The 17,685-nt window shown below is 43.8% G+C and overlaps 1 protein-coding gene across 1 annotated transcript in view; it reads right to left on the reverse strand.

Annotated features, from left to right (window-relative positions):
* Nucleotides 1-17,685, reverse strand: part of txnl1 (thioredoxin-like 1) — a 35,189-nt gene that overhangs the window by 5,930 nt on the left and 11,574 nt on the right. Inside the window, exons 4-6 of the mRNA XM_083639140.1 lie at nucleotides 15,204-15,326; nucleotides 11,687-11,756; nucleotides 8,447-8,619 (exon numbers count right to left, since the gene is read on the reverse strand). Coding sequence (XP_083495266.1) covers nucleotides 8,447-8,619; nucleotides 11,687-11,756; nucleotides 15,204-15,326 — 366 coding nt within the window. The remainder of the gene's footprint in view (nucleotides 1-8,446; nucleotides 8,620-11,686; nucleotides 11,757-15,203; nucleotides 15,327-17,685) is intronic.

Below are 17,685 nucleotides of genomic sequence, written 5' to 3' on the forward strand. Positions count from 1 at the left end.
CACGCCCACAGAACACGGACAAAAGGAAGTTGGGGGGGGGGGGGAGAAAACGCTTCATACCGGAGGAAGTTGGAACCGATGCAGGTTGGGATGTCAGGTTGGGGAAAAAACACTCGGGAGAGAGGAGAGGCGCTTGTGACTCGGCTCAGGTGAACGTGGAATAGGCGTGCGGTGTGATCGCAAAAGCGTGCGATGGGTTCACACGCAGCTCAAGGTCTGTAGGCGTAGGCGTGGGTTGAGGCAAGGCAAGGCGTAGGTGCCCTGTGTGAACGTAGCGTAAGGCTGGGTTCACACCGGCGACCCAAGCCTTGCCTACGCCTTGCCTTTACCCACGCTTTTAAATAGGCGTCCGTTTTAGTCAACGAGGCTGTGTACACCGGGCGCCTGAGCGTGAACCCTGCGTGTACCCACGCCTCGCCCGTGCCTTGCCGATTTTATCGTTTAGGCGTGAGTTCTATTTTCACGCCGACTAGGCGCATGCAGGCAGGCTTCTTCTGTCAAGCCATGAAAGAAAAACGCGACAATATCCGTGGGAAATGGCAGTCCACTGAATTTCAAAATAAAATGGAGTTACTACAACAGTGTTGAGCAGAGAGAGAGAGAGATTGACGGGTGGCTATCACGTGGGGCTTTCTCCCTGTCTGCAAACAAATCTTCATGAGAGAGAATAGCGACCGAAGAAGCAAGATGGACAATGTTGTTGTGCCAGCACATATTCTTGCAAGATCACCTCTCTAAAATGTCTGACTATAGTCAGACCTGGTTATACATATCCAGCATCAATAGAACATTAAATATATCAGATTTATTTTACCTATGATAATTCGGGACCACACATGAAAAAATACAGCCGGGAGAGAGGAGAGGCGCTTGTGACTCGGCTCCAGGTTCAGCGTGCAAAGGCGTGCGGTGTGATCGGTTCACGCCCAGCTCAAGGTCTGTAGGCGTAGGCGTGGGTTGAGGCAAGGCAAGGCGTAGGTTCTCTGTGTGAACTAAGCTTAACGCTCGTATTTCTCCAATCACCTGCTTGTAGGCGGGACATCCGGGACATCCCCCTATCATCGCTCATTATTTCCCCTGAGCTTCCCTTTCCGTAACCAGGGTTCCGAAATAGGGGAGGTCCAGCAAGGGGAGGCGGATTTGGCGGCGCCCGTAAGGGCGCCGCCGGAAAAATTTTGAGTTTTTCCCCCCCCTTTTTTAGCCATATTTAGAGTAATATATAATTTTAAATCAACATTAGGATTATACTGTTGTGATGTCATTATTCAGTATATTCTCTTTCATGTCACCACCTGCTCAGCTCTCCTGTCAACATAATTGTAACTAACAAACACAAACTGTTTTAGCCAAATTCATATCAAAATGACACCTACAAACACAGGTACACAACCCAAGCCGTACACAACACACAAAGTCATCATCGATAATAAAAAAAAACATACAGAGGGACATTTATTTATTCCTGATAGGAACGATTGAAAAATAAAATAAAATATATTATGTTGTTTTTAACTTTACACCACCTCTTTTTGTTACTTATTGGGTCATGAAACTGAAACCATGCATATAGCCACCTGCATACCTGACTTCGGGAGCTTGGCAATTGGCATCATGCATGATTAGCCAGTAGCATCCCAACGTGTCACACAGGTAACATTACTTAAGAGACAGACTAGACACTTACTTTCTTGGTTGTTGCTAAAAAATCTGTCAGTGTCACTCACTGTCTGTCGTTCACTCGCCCACTGTCTCGCAGCTCGTGAGTCTGCAGTCTGATCTTAAACTTAATAGCTTAGTAACCTTAAATGGTTTTAAGGCTATGGTAAAATCTCTTGAGAACAGGCTGTCTGTATGCAAATGTTTTATTTGATCATTTTAATGTTTTTCAATTGTATGTGTTTATGTTTTTGTTTGTTGTAACTTTGTGTTGCTGCTGTTTCTTGGCCAGGTCTCTCTTGTAAAAGAGATCTTTGATCTCAATGGCACAAACCTGGTTAAATAAAGGCTAAAAATAAAATAAATAAAAAATAAATAAAATAATCTCAGAAATATTAGGGGAGGTCCGGACCTCCCCGTCCTCATAGCTAGTTACGGCCATGGCTCCAATTACACACATTTAGGCAGAAGCACTTAGAAATTGCGAGAGCCAAGAGTCTGTTTGAAGAGACTACCGTACTCCTCTGTATATTGTTAAAATGATCTTGTTTTCTGCCACTAGATGGCTCCGCTACACCATGTTACCACTGACTGACATGCAGCTGCTGCTCCTGAAACTCAGGCACAAGTTTTTATTTCACATAAACCCAGACAAGACTCATATTAGACAGTATTATTGTATCTCTGACATTTCCTTATAGGAGGAATTCGGCTGAGCAAATATTTCATCTATAAAAGTGTCTAGACTGGGTGTATATGAGGAGATCATGTTTGGTGAGAAGGACAGCTATGGTTACATTAAAGTTAATTGTTTTATTATAGTGTCGTGCACTTTTACAGTGGTCTTACAAGACACCGTTACAGCGGCAACAGTGATCAACAAAAGTCGGGTAAACAAATCAATAAAAATAGCTGGCATACACAAAAATTTTAGTTTTTTTCCCCCCCTTTTTTAGCCATATTTAGAGTAATATATCATTTTAAATCAACATTAGGATTATACTGTTGTGATGTCATTATTCAGTATATTCTCTTTCATGTCACCACCTGCTCAGCTCTCCTGTCAACATAATTGTAACTAACAAACACAAACTGTTTTAGCCAAATTCATATCATATCGGGTAAACAAATCAATAAAAATAGCTGGCATACACAACAGCACACAAATTCTCTAATTGATCATTTATAATGAATTCAATTACATTGCAGTAAAGTTAAACCGAATCAAAGACTGATGGAGCGCCCCGAACTCCATCTTGAGAAACCCTGAAATAACAGGATATATTCAAATACGGCGTTGCTACACAAGTTTCAAATTCTGTACTTTTTACATGCTGCGGTGCTATTTCTGATTGTTTGACAACTCTGACTACAGACTGATAATATTAATGCAACACAATATTAATGTACTCTAGTGATAATCACACATAGTTTAACCCATTGATACCGGATGCAGCATTTGCGTGTATATCCCTTTAACACCGACGGCAACGGGCGTGTCCTTTTACCTTTCATCCCGGCTGCGACACAGACGCGTAGTACGTGTATATCGTTGTTTCAAGACATGTGACTGATGAAATGCATCATGATTTGCTGAAATAGACGTGGCGGAGGTGAAATGCATTGTGGGTTTTGTAGTTTTCTATTTTTATTTTTGCCTCGACCGGGTGGACAGTTTTCCAAAGCTCGAACTACACAGCAAATCAAGGAAGCGCCGGTCCAGCAAGACTTCCCAATACAACTTTAGTTGTATTAGAGGATGAAATTAATGCTGCTGACCTAATTTCAGATTTATTTATCTCATGTTCCAATCTGCAATAGCCTCAAGGTTTTACTGCACGTTCTTCTGCTGCACGGTGGCAATTCTGCATGGCCGCGTTTCAGACAGTAAGCTAACGCTCAGTAAGAATGCTAACGCTAAGTGATGAACTGAACGGAGTTTGACTTACTTTGAGGACGAAGACATCAATGAATAAGAAGATTCCACACCCAGATTATGATGTGACTGTTGACACGCTAGCCAAGGCTCATTGGGTGAGTGACTTTTGGCGAATTTGCCGTATTTCAAGACGACTGCAAAACAGAGGTCGCTAACGTTACTTTTGCTGCAGTAATTGTCAAGGGTTAAACAAAACCTATTTCCTCAGCTTCTATAGTAGCTATCAACATGAAATAAAAAGCATTTGTGAGCTTAAACCCGTGGCTTTTTATTTGGAAGGGTTACATTTGCCGTAATCTTTATTAACATTTCTTAAAATGCGTTAGAATCTTTTTATTTTTTGTGGGTTAAAGATAAGAAAATAAAAGTATAACATTAGGGCAAATATAATACGAAAAGCCAAAGGGTTAAGCTCTCAAATGCTTTTTATTTTATGTTTCTATGTGCTACAGAGCCTGAGATATAAAGGTTTTAGTGAACGCCGACCGCTCTGGCAACTTCTCCCAAAACGTCAGGTTTACAGGGGGTGTTTACAAACGTGCAGTAGGTTTAGAGTGCCACTCTAGAGAAAGCGCGCAGGTATCAATGGGTTAATAAGATTTAGCCCCACTGTATGGACTTACTCAGTTGGAGGAATGGCGAAAGTGTCTATTAAGTCTTAAGTTTCTTATTATCGAAAACACAAGACATCTTATATAAATAACAAACCAGAAGATTTGGGATTATATTTTCCTCACCACACTGTGAATAACTTTCCCTGACAGATTATCTATCCAATTTTGGAACATTTTGGCTACCGGGAATTCCTCGGTTGATAACCAAATTAAAACAGATGACTCCACTGCTCTGCGAACAAAGGTATTCTTGTGAACACAAATTTTCACTGTGATGGACAATAAAGTTATTTTCTATTCGTCCATACCCGGGGATGATATTATTGTCACTCTGTAACTAGTCCATACCCGGGGATGATATTATTGTCACTTTGTAACTAGTCCATACCCAGGGATGATATTATTGTCACTCTGTAACTAGTCCATACCCAGGGATGATATTATTGTCACTTTGTAACTAGTCCATACCCGGGGATGATATTATTGTCACTCTGTAACTAGTCCATACCCGGGGGTGATATTATTGTCACTCTGTAACTAGTCCATACCCGGGGGTGATATTATTGTCACTTTGTAACTAGTCCATACCCGGGGGTGATATTATTGTCACTCTGTAACTAGTCCATACCCGGGGGTGATATTATTGTCACTCTGTAACTAGTCCATACCCGGGGGTGATATTATTGTCACTCTGTAACTAGTCCATACCCGGGGGTGATATTATTGTCACTCTGTAACTAGTCCATACCCGGGGGTGATATTATTGTCACTTTGTAACTAGTCCATACCCGGGGATGATATTATTGTCACTCTGTAACTAGTCCATACCCGGGGATGATATTATTGTCACTTTGTAACTAGTCCATACCCGGGGATGATATTATTGTCACTTTGTAACTAGTCCATACCCGGGGGTGATATTATTGTCACTTTGTAACTAGTCCATACCCGGGGATGATATTATTGTCACTTTGTAACTAGTCCATACCCGGGGATGATATTATTGTCACTCTGTAACTAGTCCATACCCGGGGGTGATATTATTGTCACTTTGTAACTAGTCCATACCCGGGGATGATATTATTGTCACTTTGTAACTAGTCCATACCCGGGGGTGATATTATTGTCACTTTGTAACTAGTCCATACCCGGGGATGATATTATTGTCACTTTGTAACTAGTCCATACCCAGGGATGATATTATTGTCACTTTGTAACTAGTCCATACCCGGGGATGATATTATTGTCACTTTGTAACTAGTCCATACCCGGGGATGATATTATTGTCACTCTGTAACTAGTCCATACCCGGGGATGATATTATTGTCACTTTGTAACTAGTCCATACCCGGGGGTGATATTATTGTCACTTTGTAACTAGTCCATACCCGGGGATGATATTATTGTCACTTTGTAACTAGTCCATACCCGGGGATGATATTATTGTCACTTTGTAACTAGTCCATACCCGGGGATGATATTATTGTCACTCTGTAACTAGTCCATACCCGGGGATGATATTATTGTCACTTTGTAACTAGTCCATACCCGGGGATGATATTATTGTCACTCTGTAACTAGTCCATACCCGGGGATGATATTATTGTCACTTTGTAACTAGTCCATACCCGGGGATGATATTATTGTCACTTTGTAACTAGTCCATACCCGGGGATGATATTATTGTCACTTTGTAACTAGTCCATACCCGGGGATGATATTATTGTCACTCTGTAACTAGTCCATACCCAGGGATGATATTATTGTCACTCTGTAACTAGTCCATACCCAGGGATGATATTATTGTCACTTTGTAACTAGTCCATACCCGGGGATGATATTATTGTCACTTTGTAACTAGTCCATACCCGGGGATGATATTATTGTCACTCTGTAACTAGTCCATACCCGGGGATGATATTATTGTCACTCTGTAACTAGTCCATACCCGGGGGTGATATTATTGTCACTTTGTAACTAGTCCATACCCGGGGATGATATTATTGTCACTTTGTAACTAGTCCATACCCGGGGATGATATTATTGTCACTTTGTAACTAGTCCATACCCGGGGGTGATATTATTGTCACTTTGTAACTAGTCCATACCCGGGGGTGATATTATTGTCACTCTGTAACTAGTCCATACCCGGGGATGATATTGTCGTCACTTTGTAACTAGTCCATACCCGGGGATTATATTATTGTCACTTTGTAACTAGTCCATACCCGGGGGTGATATTATTGTCACTTTGTAACTAGTCCATACCCGGGGATGATATTATTGTCACTTTGTAACTAGTCCATACCCGGGGATGATATTATTGTCACTCTGTAACTAGTCCATACCCGGGGATGATATTATTGTCTGTAACTAGTCCATACCCGGGGGTGATATTATTGTCACTTTGTAACTAGTCCATACCCGGGGATGATATTATTGTCACTTTGTAACTAGTCCATACCCGGGGATGATATTATTGTCACTCTGTAACTAGTCCATACCCGGGGATGATATTATTGTCACTTTGTAACTAGTCCATACCCGGGGATGATATTATTGTCACTCTGTAACTAGTCCATACCCGGGGATGATATTATTGTCACTCTGTAACTAGTCCATACCCGGGGGTGATATTATTGTCACTTTGTAACTAGTCCATACCCGGGGGTGATATTATTGTCACTTTGTAACTAGTCCATACCCGGGGATGATATTATTGTCACTTTGTAACTAGTCCATACCCGGGGATGATATTATTGTCACTCTGTAACTAGTCCATACCCGGGGATGATATTATTGTCACTTTGTAACTAGTCCATACCCGGGGATGATATTATTGTCACTCTGTAACTAGTCCATACCCGGGGGTGATATTATTGTCACTTTGTAACTAGTCCATACCCGGGGGTGATATTATTGTCACTTTGTAACTAGTCCATACCCGGGGCTGATATTATTGTCACTCTGTAACTAGTCCATACCCGGGGGTGATATTATTGTCACTTTGTAACTAGTCCATACCCGGGGATGATATTATTGTCACTTTGTAACTAGTCCATACCCGGGGGTGATATTATTGTCACTTTGTAACTAGTCCATACCCGGGGGTGATATTATTGTCACTTTGTAACTAGTCCATACCCGGGGCTGATATTATTGTCACTCTGTAACTAGTCCATACCCGGGGGTGATATTATTGTCACTTTGTAACTAGTCCATACCCGGGGGTGATATTATTGTCACTTTGTAACTAGTCCATACCCGGGGGTGATATTATTGTCACTTTGTAACTAGTCCATACCCGGGGATGATATTATTGTCACTCTGTAACTAGTCCATACCCGGGGGTGATATTATTGTCACTTTGTAACTAGTCCATACCCGGGGGTGATATTATTGTCACTTTGTAACTAGTCCATACCCGGGGCTGATATTATTGTCACTCTGTAACTAGTCCATACCCGGGGGTGATATTATTGTCACTTTGTAACTAGTCCATACCCGGGGATGATATTATTGTCACTTTGTAACTAGTCCATACCCGGGGGTGATATTATTGTCACTTTGTAACTAGTCCATACCCGGGGGTGATATTATTGTCACTTTGTAACTAGTCCATACCCGGGGGTGATATTATTGTCACTTTGTAACTAGTCCATACCCGGGGCTGATATTATTGTCACTCTGTAACTAGTCCATACCCGGGGGTGATATTATTGTCACTTTGTAACTAGTCCATACCCGGGGGTGATATTATTGTCACTTTGTAACTAGTCCATACCCGGGGGTGATATTATTGTCACTTTGTAACTAGTCCATACCCGGGGGTGATATTATTGTCACTCTGTAACTAGTCCATACCCGGGGATGATATTATTGTCACTTTGTAACTAGTCCATACCCGGGGATGATATTATTGTCACTCTGTAACTAGTCCATACCCGGGGATGCGCGCGCCACAACTCTCAAGAAAGACAGACAGACAGGGAGACAGACAGACAGAAAGACAGGCAGACAGAGAAACAGGCAGAAAGACAGGCAGACAGAAACAGACAGGCAGGCAGGCAGGCAGACAGACAGACAGAGTTGTCCTCATGTTATAGTAGGATAGTAGGATGACTCCAGCTTCAGCACTTTAACAGAACTGGATCTTGCTTTGTTTCTAGTATGGAATGGAGTATGGAAGCCTGAGAGAGTCAACAAACCCGTGGACCTCACTGCAGTCAGTCCTTACCGTGACGCTCTGGACGTTCTGGAACTTGACGTAGCGCAGAGGGATCAGGCCGTCCTCTTTGTAGTCCTCCTCTGACAGGTCGAGCGCCTGGGTGGGCTCGCTACGCTCCGCATCGTCGAAACTCATCGACCGAGGGAGGTTGATAAACACCTTCATCACCTTAGGGGCCTGGGCTGGAGACAGGAGGAAGGAATGGAGGAAAGGAGGTAAGGAAGGAAGGACGGTGGAGAGATTAATTATTTTCCTAGCATATTCAGGCAAGATGAATGTGTCATTGGCCCCTAGGCTCCCCCCCCCCTAGGCTCCCCCCACCCCTTCAAGCCATTTTTTTAGAGTGCATTGCGAGATGACCATGACGTCACGAAACAGAAACCCCCCCCGCCCCAAGAAATGTCTCTGCGCAAATATGTAGATGTCCACCCAAGGAGCGCGCTGCCCCCGATGGGGGAAAGCCAATCCCCCGTCCACCGCAGGGCGCACCGCACCCCGGCTTCTCTGCACTGTGAGTAAAAGCTTCCCTGCACTGTGAGTAAAAGTGTACGTGCACTGTGAGTAAAAGCTTCCCTGCACTGTGAGTAAAAGCGTACGTGCACTGTGAGTAAAAGCGTACGTGCACTGTGAGTAAAAGCGCAGATGCACTGTGAGTAAAAGCGTACGTGCACTGTGAGTAAAAGAGTATGTGCACTGTGAGTAAAAGCGTACGTGCACTGTGAGTAAAAGCGTACGTGCACTGTGAGTAAAAGCTTCCCTGCACTGTGAGTAAAAGCTTCCCTGCACTGTGAGTAAAAGCTTCCCTGCACTGTGAGTAAAAGCTTCCCTGCACTGTGAGTAAAAGCTTCCCTGCACTGTGAGTAAAAGCTTCCCTGCACTGTGAGTAAAAGCTTCCCTGCACTGTGAGTAAAAGCGTACGTGCACTGTGAGTAAAAGCTTCCCTGCACTGTGAGTAAAAGCTTCCCTGCACTGTGAGTAAAAGCGTACGTGCACTGTGAGTAAAAGCTTCCCTGCACTGTGAGTAAAAGCTTCCCTGCACTGTGAGTAAAAGCTTCCCTGCACTGTGAGTAAAAGTGTACGTGCACTGTGAGTAAAAGCTTCCCTGCACTGTGAGTAAAAGCTTCCCTGCACTGTGAGTAAAAGCGTACGTGCACTGTGAGTAAAAGCGTACGTGCACTGTGAGTAAAAGCTTCCCTGCACTGTGAGTAAAAGCGTACGTGCACTGTGAGTAAAAGCTTCCCTGCACTGTGAGTAAAAGCGTACGTGCACTGTGAGTAAAAGCTTCCCTGCACTGTGAGTAAAAGCTTCCCTGCACTGTGAGTAAAAGCTTCCCTGCACTGTGAGTAAAAGCGTACGTGCACTGTGAGTAAAAGCTTCCCTGCACTGTGAGTAAAAGCGTACGTGGACTGTGAGTAAAAGCGTACATGCACTGTGAGTAAAAGCTTCCCTGCACTGTGAGTAAAAGCGTACGTGCACTAAGTAAAAGCGTACGTGCACTGTGAGTAAAAGCTTCCCTGCACTGTGAGTAAAAGCTTCCCTGCACTGTGAGTAAAAGCGTACGTGCACTGTGAGTAAAAGAGTATGTACACTGTGAGTAAAAGCGTACGTGCACTGTGAGTAAAAGCGTACGTGCACTGTGAGTAAAAGCGTACGTGCACTGTGAGTAAAAGCGTACGTGCATTGTGAGTAAAAGCGTACGTGCACTGTGAGTAAAAGCGTACGTGCACTGTGAGTAAAAGCTTCCCTGCACTGTGAGTAAAAGCGTACGTGCACTGTGAGTAAAAGCTTCCCTGCACTGTGAGTAAAAGCTTCCCTGCACTGTGAGTAAAAGCTTCCCTGCACTGTGAGTAAAAGCGTACGTGCACTGTGAGTAAAAGCTTCCCTGCACTGTGAGTAAAAGCGTACGTGGACTGTGAGTAAAAGCGTACATGCACTGTGAGTAAAAGCTTCCCTGCACTGTGAGTAAAAGCGTACGTGCACTAAGTAAAAGCGTACGTGCACTGTGAGTAAAAGCTTCCCTGCACTGTGAGTAAAAGCTTCCCTGCACTGTGAGTAAAAGCGTACGTGCACTGTGAGTAAAAGAGTATGTACACTGTGAGTAAAAGCGTACGTGCACTGTGAGTAAAAGCGTACGTGCACTGTGAGTAAAAGCGTACGTGCACTGTGAGTAAAAGCGTACGTGCATTGTGAGTAAAAGCGTACGTGCACTGTGAGTAAAAGCGTACGTGCACTGTGAGTAAAAGCTTCCCTGCACTGTGAGTAAAAGTGTACGTGCACTGTGAGTAAAAGCGTACGTGCACTGTGAGTAAAAGCGTACGTGCACTGTGAGTAAAAGCTTCCCTGCACTGTGAGTAAAAGCGTACGTGCACTGTGAGTAAAAGCTTCCCTGCACTGTGAGTAAAAGCTTCCCTGCACTGTGAGTAAAAGCGTACGTGCACTGTGAGTAAAAGCGTACGTGCACTGTGAGTAAAAGCTTCCCTGCACTGTGAGTAAAAGCGTACGTGCACTGTGAGTAAAAGCGTACGTGCACTGTGAGTAAAAGCGTACGTGCACTGTGAGTAAAAGCTTCCCTGCACTGTGAGTAAAAGCTTCCCTGCACTGTGAGTAAAAGCGTACGTGCACTGTGAGTAAAAGCGTACGTGCACTGTGAGTAAAAGCTTCCCTGCACTGTGAGTAAAAGCTTCCCTGCACTGTGAGTAAAAGCGTACGTACACTGTTAGTAAAAGCGTGCATGCCTGACCGTGATCACCTTACACAAGCCTTTTAGCCAGGGGCAACATTTGCAAATGTGACATCATAGAAATCTTCATAGAGGAACTTATTAGACTACAGTAAAATTATGCTCTGGAAAATGAAACCGTTATTACCGTTCTAAATACAGTATTATTATTACTGATATTGTCCAAAAACCTTTTTTTCCCTGTGATGGCAAAACACTACAGTCCTATAATATTCCTATAATACCCTGATATGGACTGTAGCCTACTAACCCTGGGTGTGATTTGTATGTTTGTGACGGCCAATAGGGGTAAAAAAAAAAAAAAAAAAAAAAAAAAAATCTGAAGTAAAAGAAGAATTATTAAAAAAGTCTGGACAATCCGTGGCCCTTGCTCACGCGTTGCCCCTAGGCTGCAGCCTAGGTCAGCCTGTGCATGAATCCGTGCCTGATCATATGACATGATCATTTCAAGGTCCCAAGAATATTTATTCCTGCATAAGAAAGTCAGAAGAATGAGGACAAAAACTCACCTATGTCTGAGGACAGGAGCTTCATAGAGAAAAGCTTGACCGGCTGGTTGAAGGCCATGGTTATCAGCAACTGGAGAGGGAAAACGGCACATAAAAGGTCAATCTCAGCTCTATCAAATATCTGTCCAGTAAACAAACTACTTGTGAGTCATGTGACTTTTGTTTACACACCCTGGTTCACTTGTATCTGGACAGTGTGAACCTAAATACACCAAATACAAAAATGCATCCCAGGGTGTTTTCATACCTATAGTTTGTTTGCCCTGGTCTGAATCAGTTGATGAGTTTGTAAACTTGGGAAGTGTTTTCCCCTTGGTTCGGTTTCTTTTCCAAATGCATCTCTACAAACCACGAGAGAACGTGCACTCTGCTTAGAACGTGCACTCTGCTTAGAACGTGCACTCTGCTTAGAACGTGCACTCCGCTTAGAACGTGCACTCTGCTTAGAACGTGCACTCCGCTTAGAACGTGCACTCCGCTTAGAACGTGCACTCCGCTTAGAACGTGCACTCCGCTTAGAACGTGCACTCCGCTTAGAACGTGCACTCTGCTTATCGGTCAGATATGTCTGAGGCGGGAGCAAGAAAGCCAATACAGGAAAAAGGCCCTTTGTTCTGGACTCGTGCACATTGCTGTGCGGTTTAACACGGAGCGACGGCAGAGTCACCATTTACAGCCGCTAAAGTCCTGAAAGCTGATCTTTTTATCTTGTGTGCAAAAAAGATCACTTTCCTAGGCATCTGTTCATAACTGCTGTAATCTGGGCAATATATATATCATATAAATATATATATATGATATAAATGATATATTAAATATATATAATACATATATCAGGCACGCGATCGGGATCTGCCGATTTTGAGCTCAAATATGCGATATGCGATCGTTTGCAGATGTTGCTTTATTGTTGCTGTTCTATGCAGCCGATCATGCTGCGCGTGAGAAACGTGAGACAGCCCATTTCTCCGCAGAGATAATTAGTGTTAAAAAAAAACTTTTTCATGGTAGAAAATGTCTATCGTTTCACTGGGGGCACGGTGGCTCAGTGGTAGAGCTGTCGCCTCTCAGTCTGAAGGCCCTGAGTTCGATTCTCGCCTGGGACACTGTGGTTGTGTTCCCCCCCATATCTTCAGTGCCTACTGCCCAGGTGGGGTATCTCGTCGTAAGGGCCTTTCTCTCTGTGTGGAGTTTGCATGTTCTCCCCGTGCTCCCCCAGGGGGTTCCTCCGTATACAACCCCCCCACTAAAAACATGCAGAAGATCAGATTGTCATCCGACCAGTGACGACAACATCCGAAGTTGGTCCCCGTGCGCTGTACGAGAAAGCGACCACTGCTCCTGGCCTGCCCCTCGGAGGAAAGGACATGCCTGGATGGGTTAAATGCAGAGGACACTTTTCACCGGCCACCGTCAGCATGAGTGTGTTGTGGCCGCATGCATCTATTGTGGTGTTCGTGTGACAATAAAAGACGGGCTTGTGCGTTACGAGAGTTTTTTTTTTTTTTTCTTCATATTGTGCTCTATCGTTTATATAATTTTGTTGCAAATCACACGCTTTGCTTTCGTCAGTGTTTTTTCTTTTACTCACCTCCACACCGCACCAGACTCTGTCAACACGCCCCTTGCGTCTTAAGAGTCACACAAATCAGCCGGTGAGTAGAGCGGGGATAAGTTACCTCCAGTCCTACCGCCGACCGAGGCATTTGCGCTGTGCTAAGTCCGCGTTTGATCCATATTTGCGCGTGTCCTCGTAACGTTAAACCGGGCAAAACATCTTCTCTCAACCTCTCGTCATCATAAGGAAATCCATTGAGGAGCTAGGGCTGTGCGATTTTGCCTAAAACTAAAATTGACGATTTTTTCTCTCAAAACTCGATTTTCGATTTCGATTTCGATTTATTATACTATTATACTTCTCTAAACATTTGTTGCCCTGCAGAGCTCTTTTCCCCCCTTTTTTCCATAATTGACAATTTACGCTTTTACTCTGAAGGTAGAACAACTCAACTTCCTGTTTTAGCTTGCCGCTGCTATGCTTAACTTCCTGGCTGTTGCTTGCTAACTTGACACTGGTGGATTTGCGTGTTCCTCCGTGAGATAATTATATTAGTGTCTAAGCGACCACCCGTGCTCGGAGTTATATCTGTACTAGAATAACACAAAGTCACAACAGGAATGCGTGGAACTGCGATAGCAGTTAGCGGGAAATTCAGACACACAGGGACAGGTGAGTCAGCTGAGGCAGCCATGAATACAGCCAATCTATCAGTACTCGGTGGCCTCACGTGTTGTTTTGTTATTATGTGAACTGGCAACGTTTCATCGTCCGGTGATAATGTCTGTGTTCGTGTGCGCGCGTGAGTGTGTTGTGGCAATCGTTATCTTGTAGGCTACAGCCTGCAGTGCAACAAGCTGCTTTTTGATCGGAGGTGTTGAAATAAGTCCATTGTGCTGCTGTTTTTAGTAGCCAGTATCACAGCCTCTAGAGAGACTTTACACAAGTAGCAGCATGCGTACATGAGAGAGAGCCGCCCCGCGTAACGTACTTACCCTAGTTAAAGTGAAAATTAAATTTAAATAAAAAAAAAAAAAAAAAAAAAAAAAAAAACGATTTTACGATTTTCATTTTTTTAACATCGTCCTAACTAATTAATTCGATTACGATTCAAAATCGATTAATCGCACAGCCCTATGAGGAGCTAATCTTTATTGTAGCTGATTGTGACCTCTTTAACCTAATGCAAGATAGTTGCTTTAATACACTACAGGGCCAGGCTGTACCAATGTATGACCGTAGGTGGAGCACTGGTATTGGCTGTTCAAAAGAAATGCCACAGGTTCAAAAGAAATGAATAGAAACCAAGCCTTATGCCCCGCCCCCCCCGCCCACCCCTACTTGATAATATAGGCTGCTAAAGGAAAGTATAAAAGAGGCTGCCATAGTTGTAATGATCTGGCTGGTTGGTAAAGCAGTGAAACTCTCAGGTAAGCAGGTAAGCTTAGCATCGTTAGCAGCGGCGGGCGACCTGTTTCTCACAGTCAGACACCAGGTAGGAGTCGTCTTTACCTGTTCGTCGCAGTCAGACACCAGGTAGGAGTCGTCTTTACCTGTTCGTCACAGTCAGACTCCAGGTAGGAGTCGTCTTTACCTGTTTCTCACAGTCAGACTCCAGGTAGGAGTCGTCTTTACCTGTTCGTCACAGTCAGACACCAGGTAGGAGTCGTCTTTACCTGTTCGTCACAGTCAGACTCCAGGTAGGAGTCGTCTTTACCTGTTCGTCACAGTCAGACACCAGGTAAGTCGTCTTTACCTGTTCGTCACAGTCAGACTCCAGGTAGGAGTCGTCTTTACCTGTTCGTCACAGTCAGACACCAGGTAGGAGTCGTCTTTACCTGTTCGTCACAGTCAGACTCCAGGTAGGAGTCGTCTTTACCTGTTCGTCACAGTCAGACACCAGGTAAGTCGTCTTTACCTGTTCGTCACAGTCAGACTCCAGGTAGGAGTCGTATTTACCTGTTCGTCACAGTCAGACTCCAGGTAGGAGTCGTCTTTGGTTAAGCAGTTGTCGAAGCCGCAGTCGTCGCTCTCATTGAGGCACTCGCAGCCGGTTTTGTTGACGAAAGGCATGAGGTCCATCTGGAAACAAACAACACAACAAACACAACCTCAACCTCTGTTTACTTTGACCTTCATCTGCTGTGAGAGGGTTTGCTGATCAAGCATGTTCTGTTTTTTTAATACAGGACTTTGGTCTTTGTCTGTTATCAGATTTTGTCCCTGCTGGGCCACCGTACACTCTTTCGGAGGCAATCAAATCAAATGGAAATAAGGACTCTGTATCAAACAGGCTCCTGATTGGCTGCCTGTTACACTGCTCTACACAAAGCCGCAGTCTCCGCTGCCTGGAGGTCAACTTCCTTCAAAATCCTCATCATGATGAATTTGATCCACTGTATAAATGAGTGAGAAGCTTTTAACAGGGTTCTCACACCTTCATAAAGATCACATTCAGAATTCAAGGAGCGAACAGGAGTTTGAGACATGGATCAAGGTTAATTACTGCTGCAACATTGAGAATTGTTACAATGAGAAATAACAGGCTCACAGACAACAATTAAAAAGAGGCTTGAATGTGTCAACACTCTACTGTGCTGTGGTACACTGATGGCACACTACACTACACTACACTAAACTACACACTACACTAAACTACACACTACACACTACACTACACTACACACTACACTACACTACACTACACTACTGTGCTGTGGTACACTGATGGCACACTACACTACACTACACTATAGGGATGTCAACGGTTAACCGTCGTTAATCGATTAACCGTCGCTAACGTCGTTGTTCGGTTATTGCTGTCGGTCTATCAGTTAATATAAAAATAATAATAATAATAATAATAATAAAAACAAAAATTAATATTAAAAAATTATGAATTAACCGATAGGTTAATCGATTATTAGCGTCGGTTAATCGAAAGTGAAATTAACCGAAAATTGACATCCCTACTACACTACACTACTGTGGTACACTGATGGCACACTACACTACACACTACACTACTGTGCTATGGTACACTGATGGCACACTACACTACACTACTGTGCTGTGGTACACTGATGGCACACTACACTACACTACTGTGCTGTGGTACACTGATGGCACACTACACTACACACTACACTACTGTGCTGTGGTACACTGATGGCACACTACACTACACACTACACTACTGTGCTATGGTACACTGATGGCACACTACACTACACACTACACTACTGTGCTATGGTACACTGATGGCACACTACACTACACACTACACACTACACTACTGTGCTGTGGTACACTGATGGCACACTACACTACACACTACACACTACACTACTGTGCTATGGTACACTGATGGCACACTACACTACACACTACACACTACACTACTGTGCTATGGTACACTGATGGCACACTACACTACACACTACACACTACACTACTGTGCTATGGTACACTGATGGCACACTACACTACACACTACACACTACACTACTGTGCTATGGTACACTGATGGCACACTACACTACACACTACACTACTGTGCTATGGTACACTGATGGCACACTACACTACACACTACACTACTGTGCTGTGGTACACTGATGGCACACTACACTACACTACACTACACTACTGTGCTATGGTACACTGATGGCACACTACACTACACTACACTACACTACTGTGGTACACTGATGGCACACTACACTACACTACTGTGCTGTGGTACACTGATGGCACACTACACTACACACTACACTACTGTGCTATGGTACACTGATGGCACACTACACTACACACTACACTACTGTGCTGTGGTACACTGATGGCACACTACACTACTGTGCTGTGGTACACTGATGGCACACTACACTACACTACACACTACACTACTGTGCTGTGGTACACTGATGGCACACTACACTACACTACACACTACACTACTGTGCTGTGGTACACTGATGGCACACTACACTACACTACACTACACACTACACTACTGTGCTGTGGTACACTGATGGCACACTATACACTACACTACTGCAGTGTTTCCCATACATAAAGGAATTTGTGGTGGGCCGCCACAAAAGGATTTTGACCGCCACAAAAAATTTTTTTTTTTTTTTTACAGTGCACCTGAACGCAACATGCAAGATACCCGCTGAATAAGTGTCCAATAAATGTTCATGTCATTCTGGCCAATACTTCTGTTATAGCATTTCAGTATGGAATATGGAATATCTTTCTATAAACTATGATTTAGCTACATAGAGAATGAATTGCAGAAAGGCGCTGGCAGCTCCAAAAAACGCTTTTGGTGTGAATGTCCCCTTATGGTTGTTGATGGTCAAATTACAGAAGTCAACCCTTGACGATCGGTGCGAGTACTGAAAGTGTGTCCAACACTCTCCGCCCATCGTGAAGG

Source organism: Poromitra crassiceps, assembly GCF_964638095.1.
Source record: "Poromitra crassiceps genome assembly, chromosome: 6".
Lineage (NCBI taxonomy): Eukaryota > Metazoa > Chordata > Actinopteri > Beryciformes > Melamphaidae > Poromitra > Poromitra crassiceps.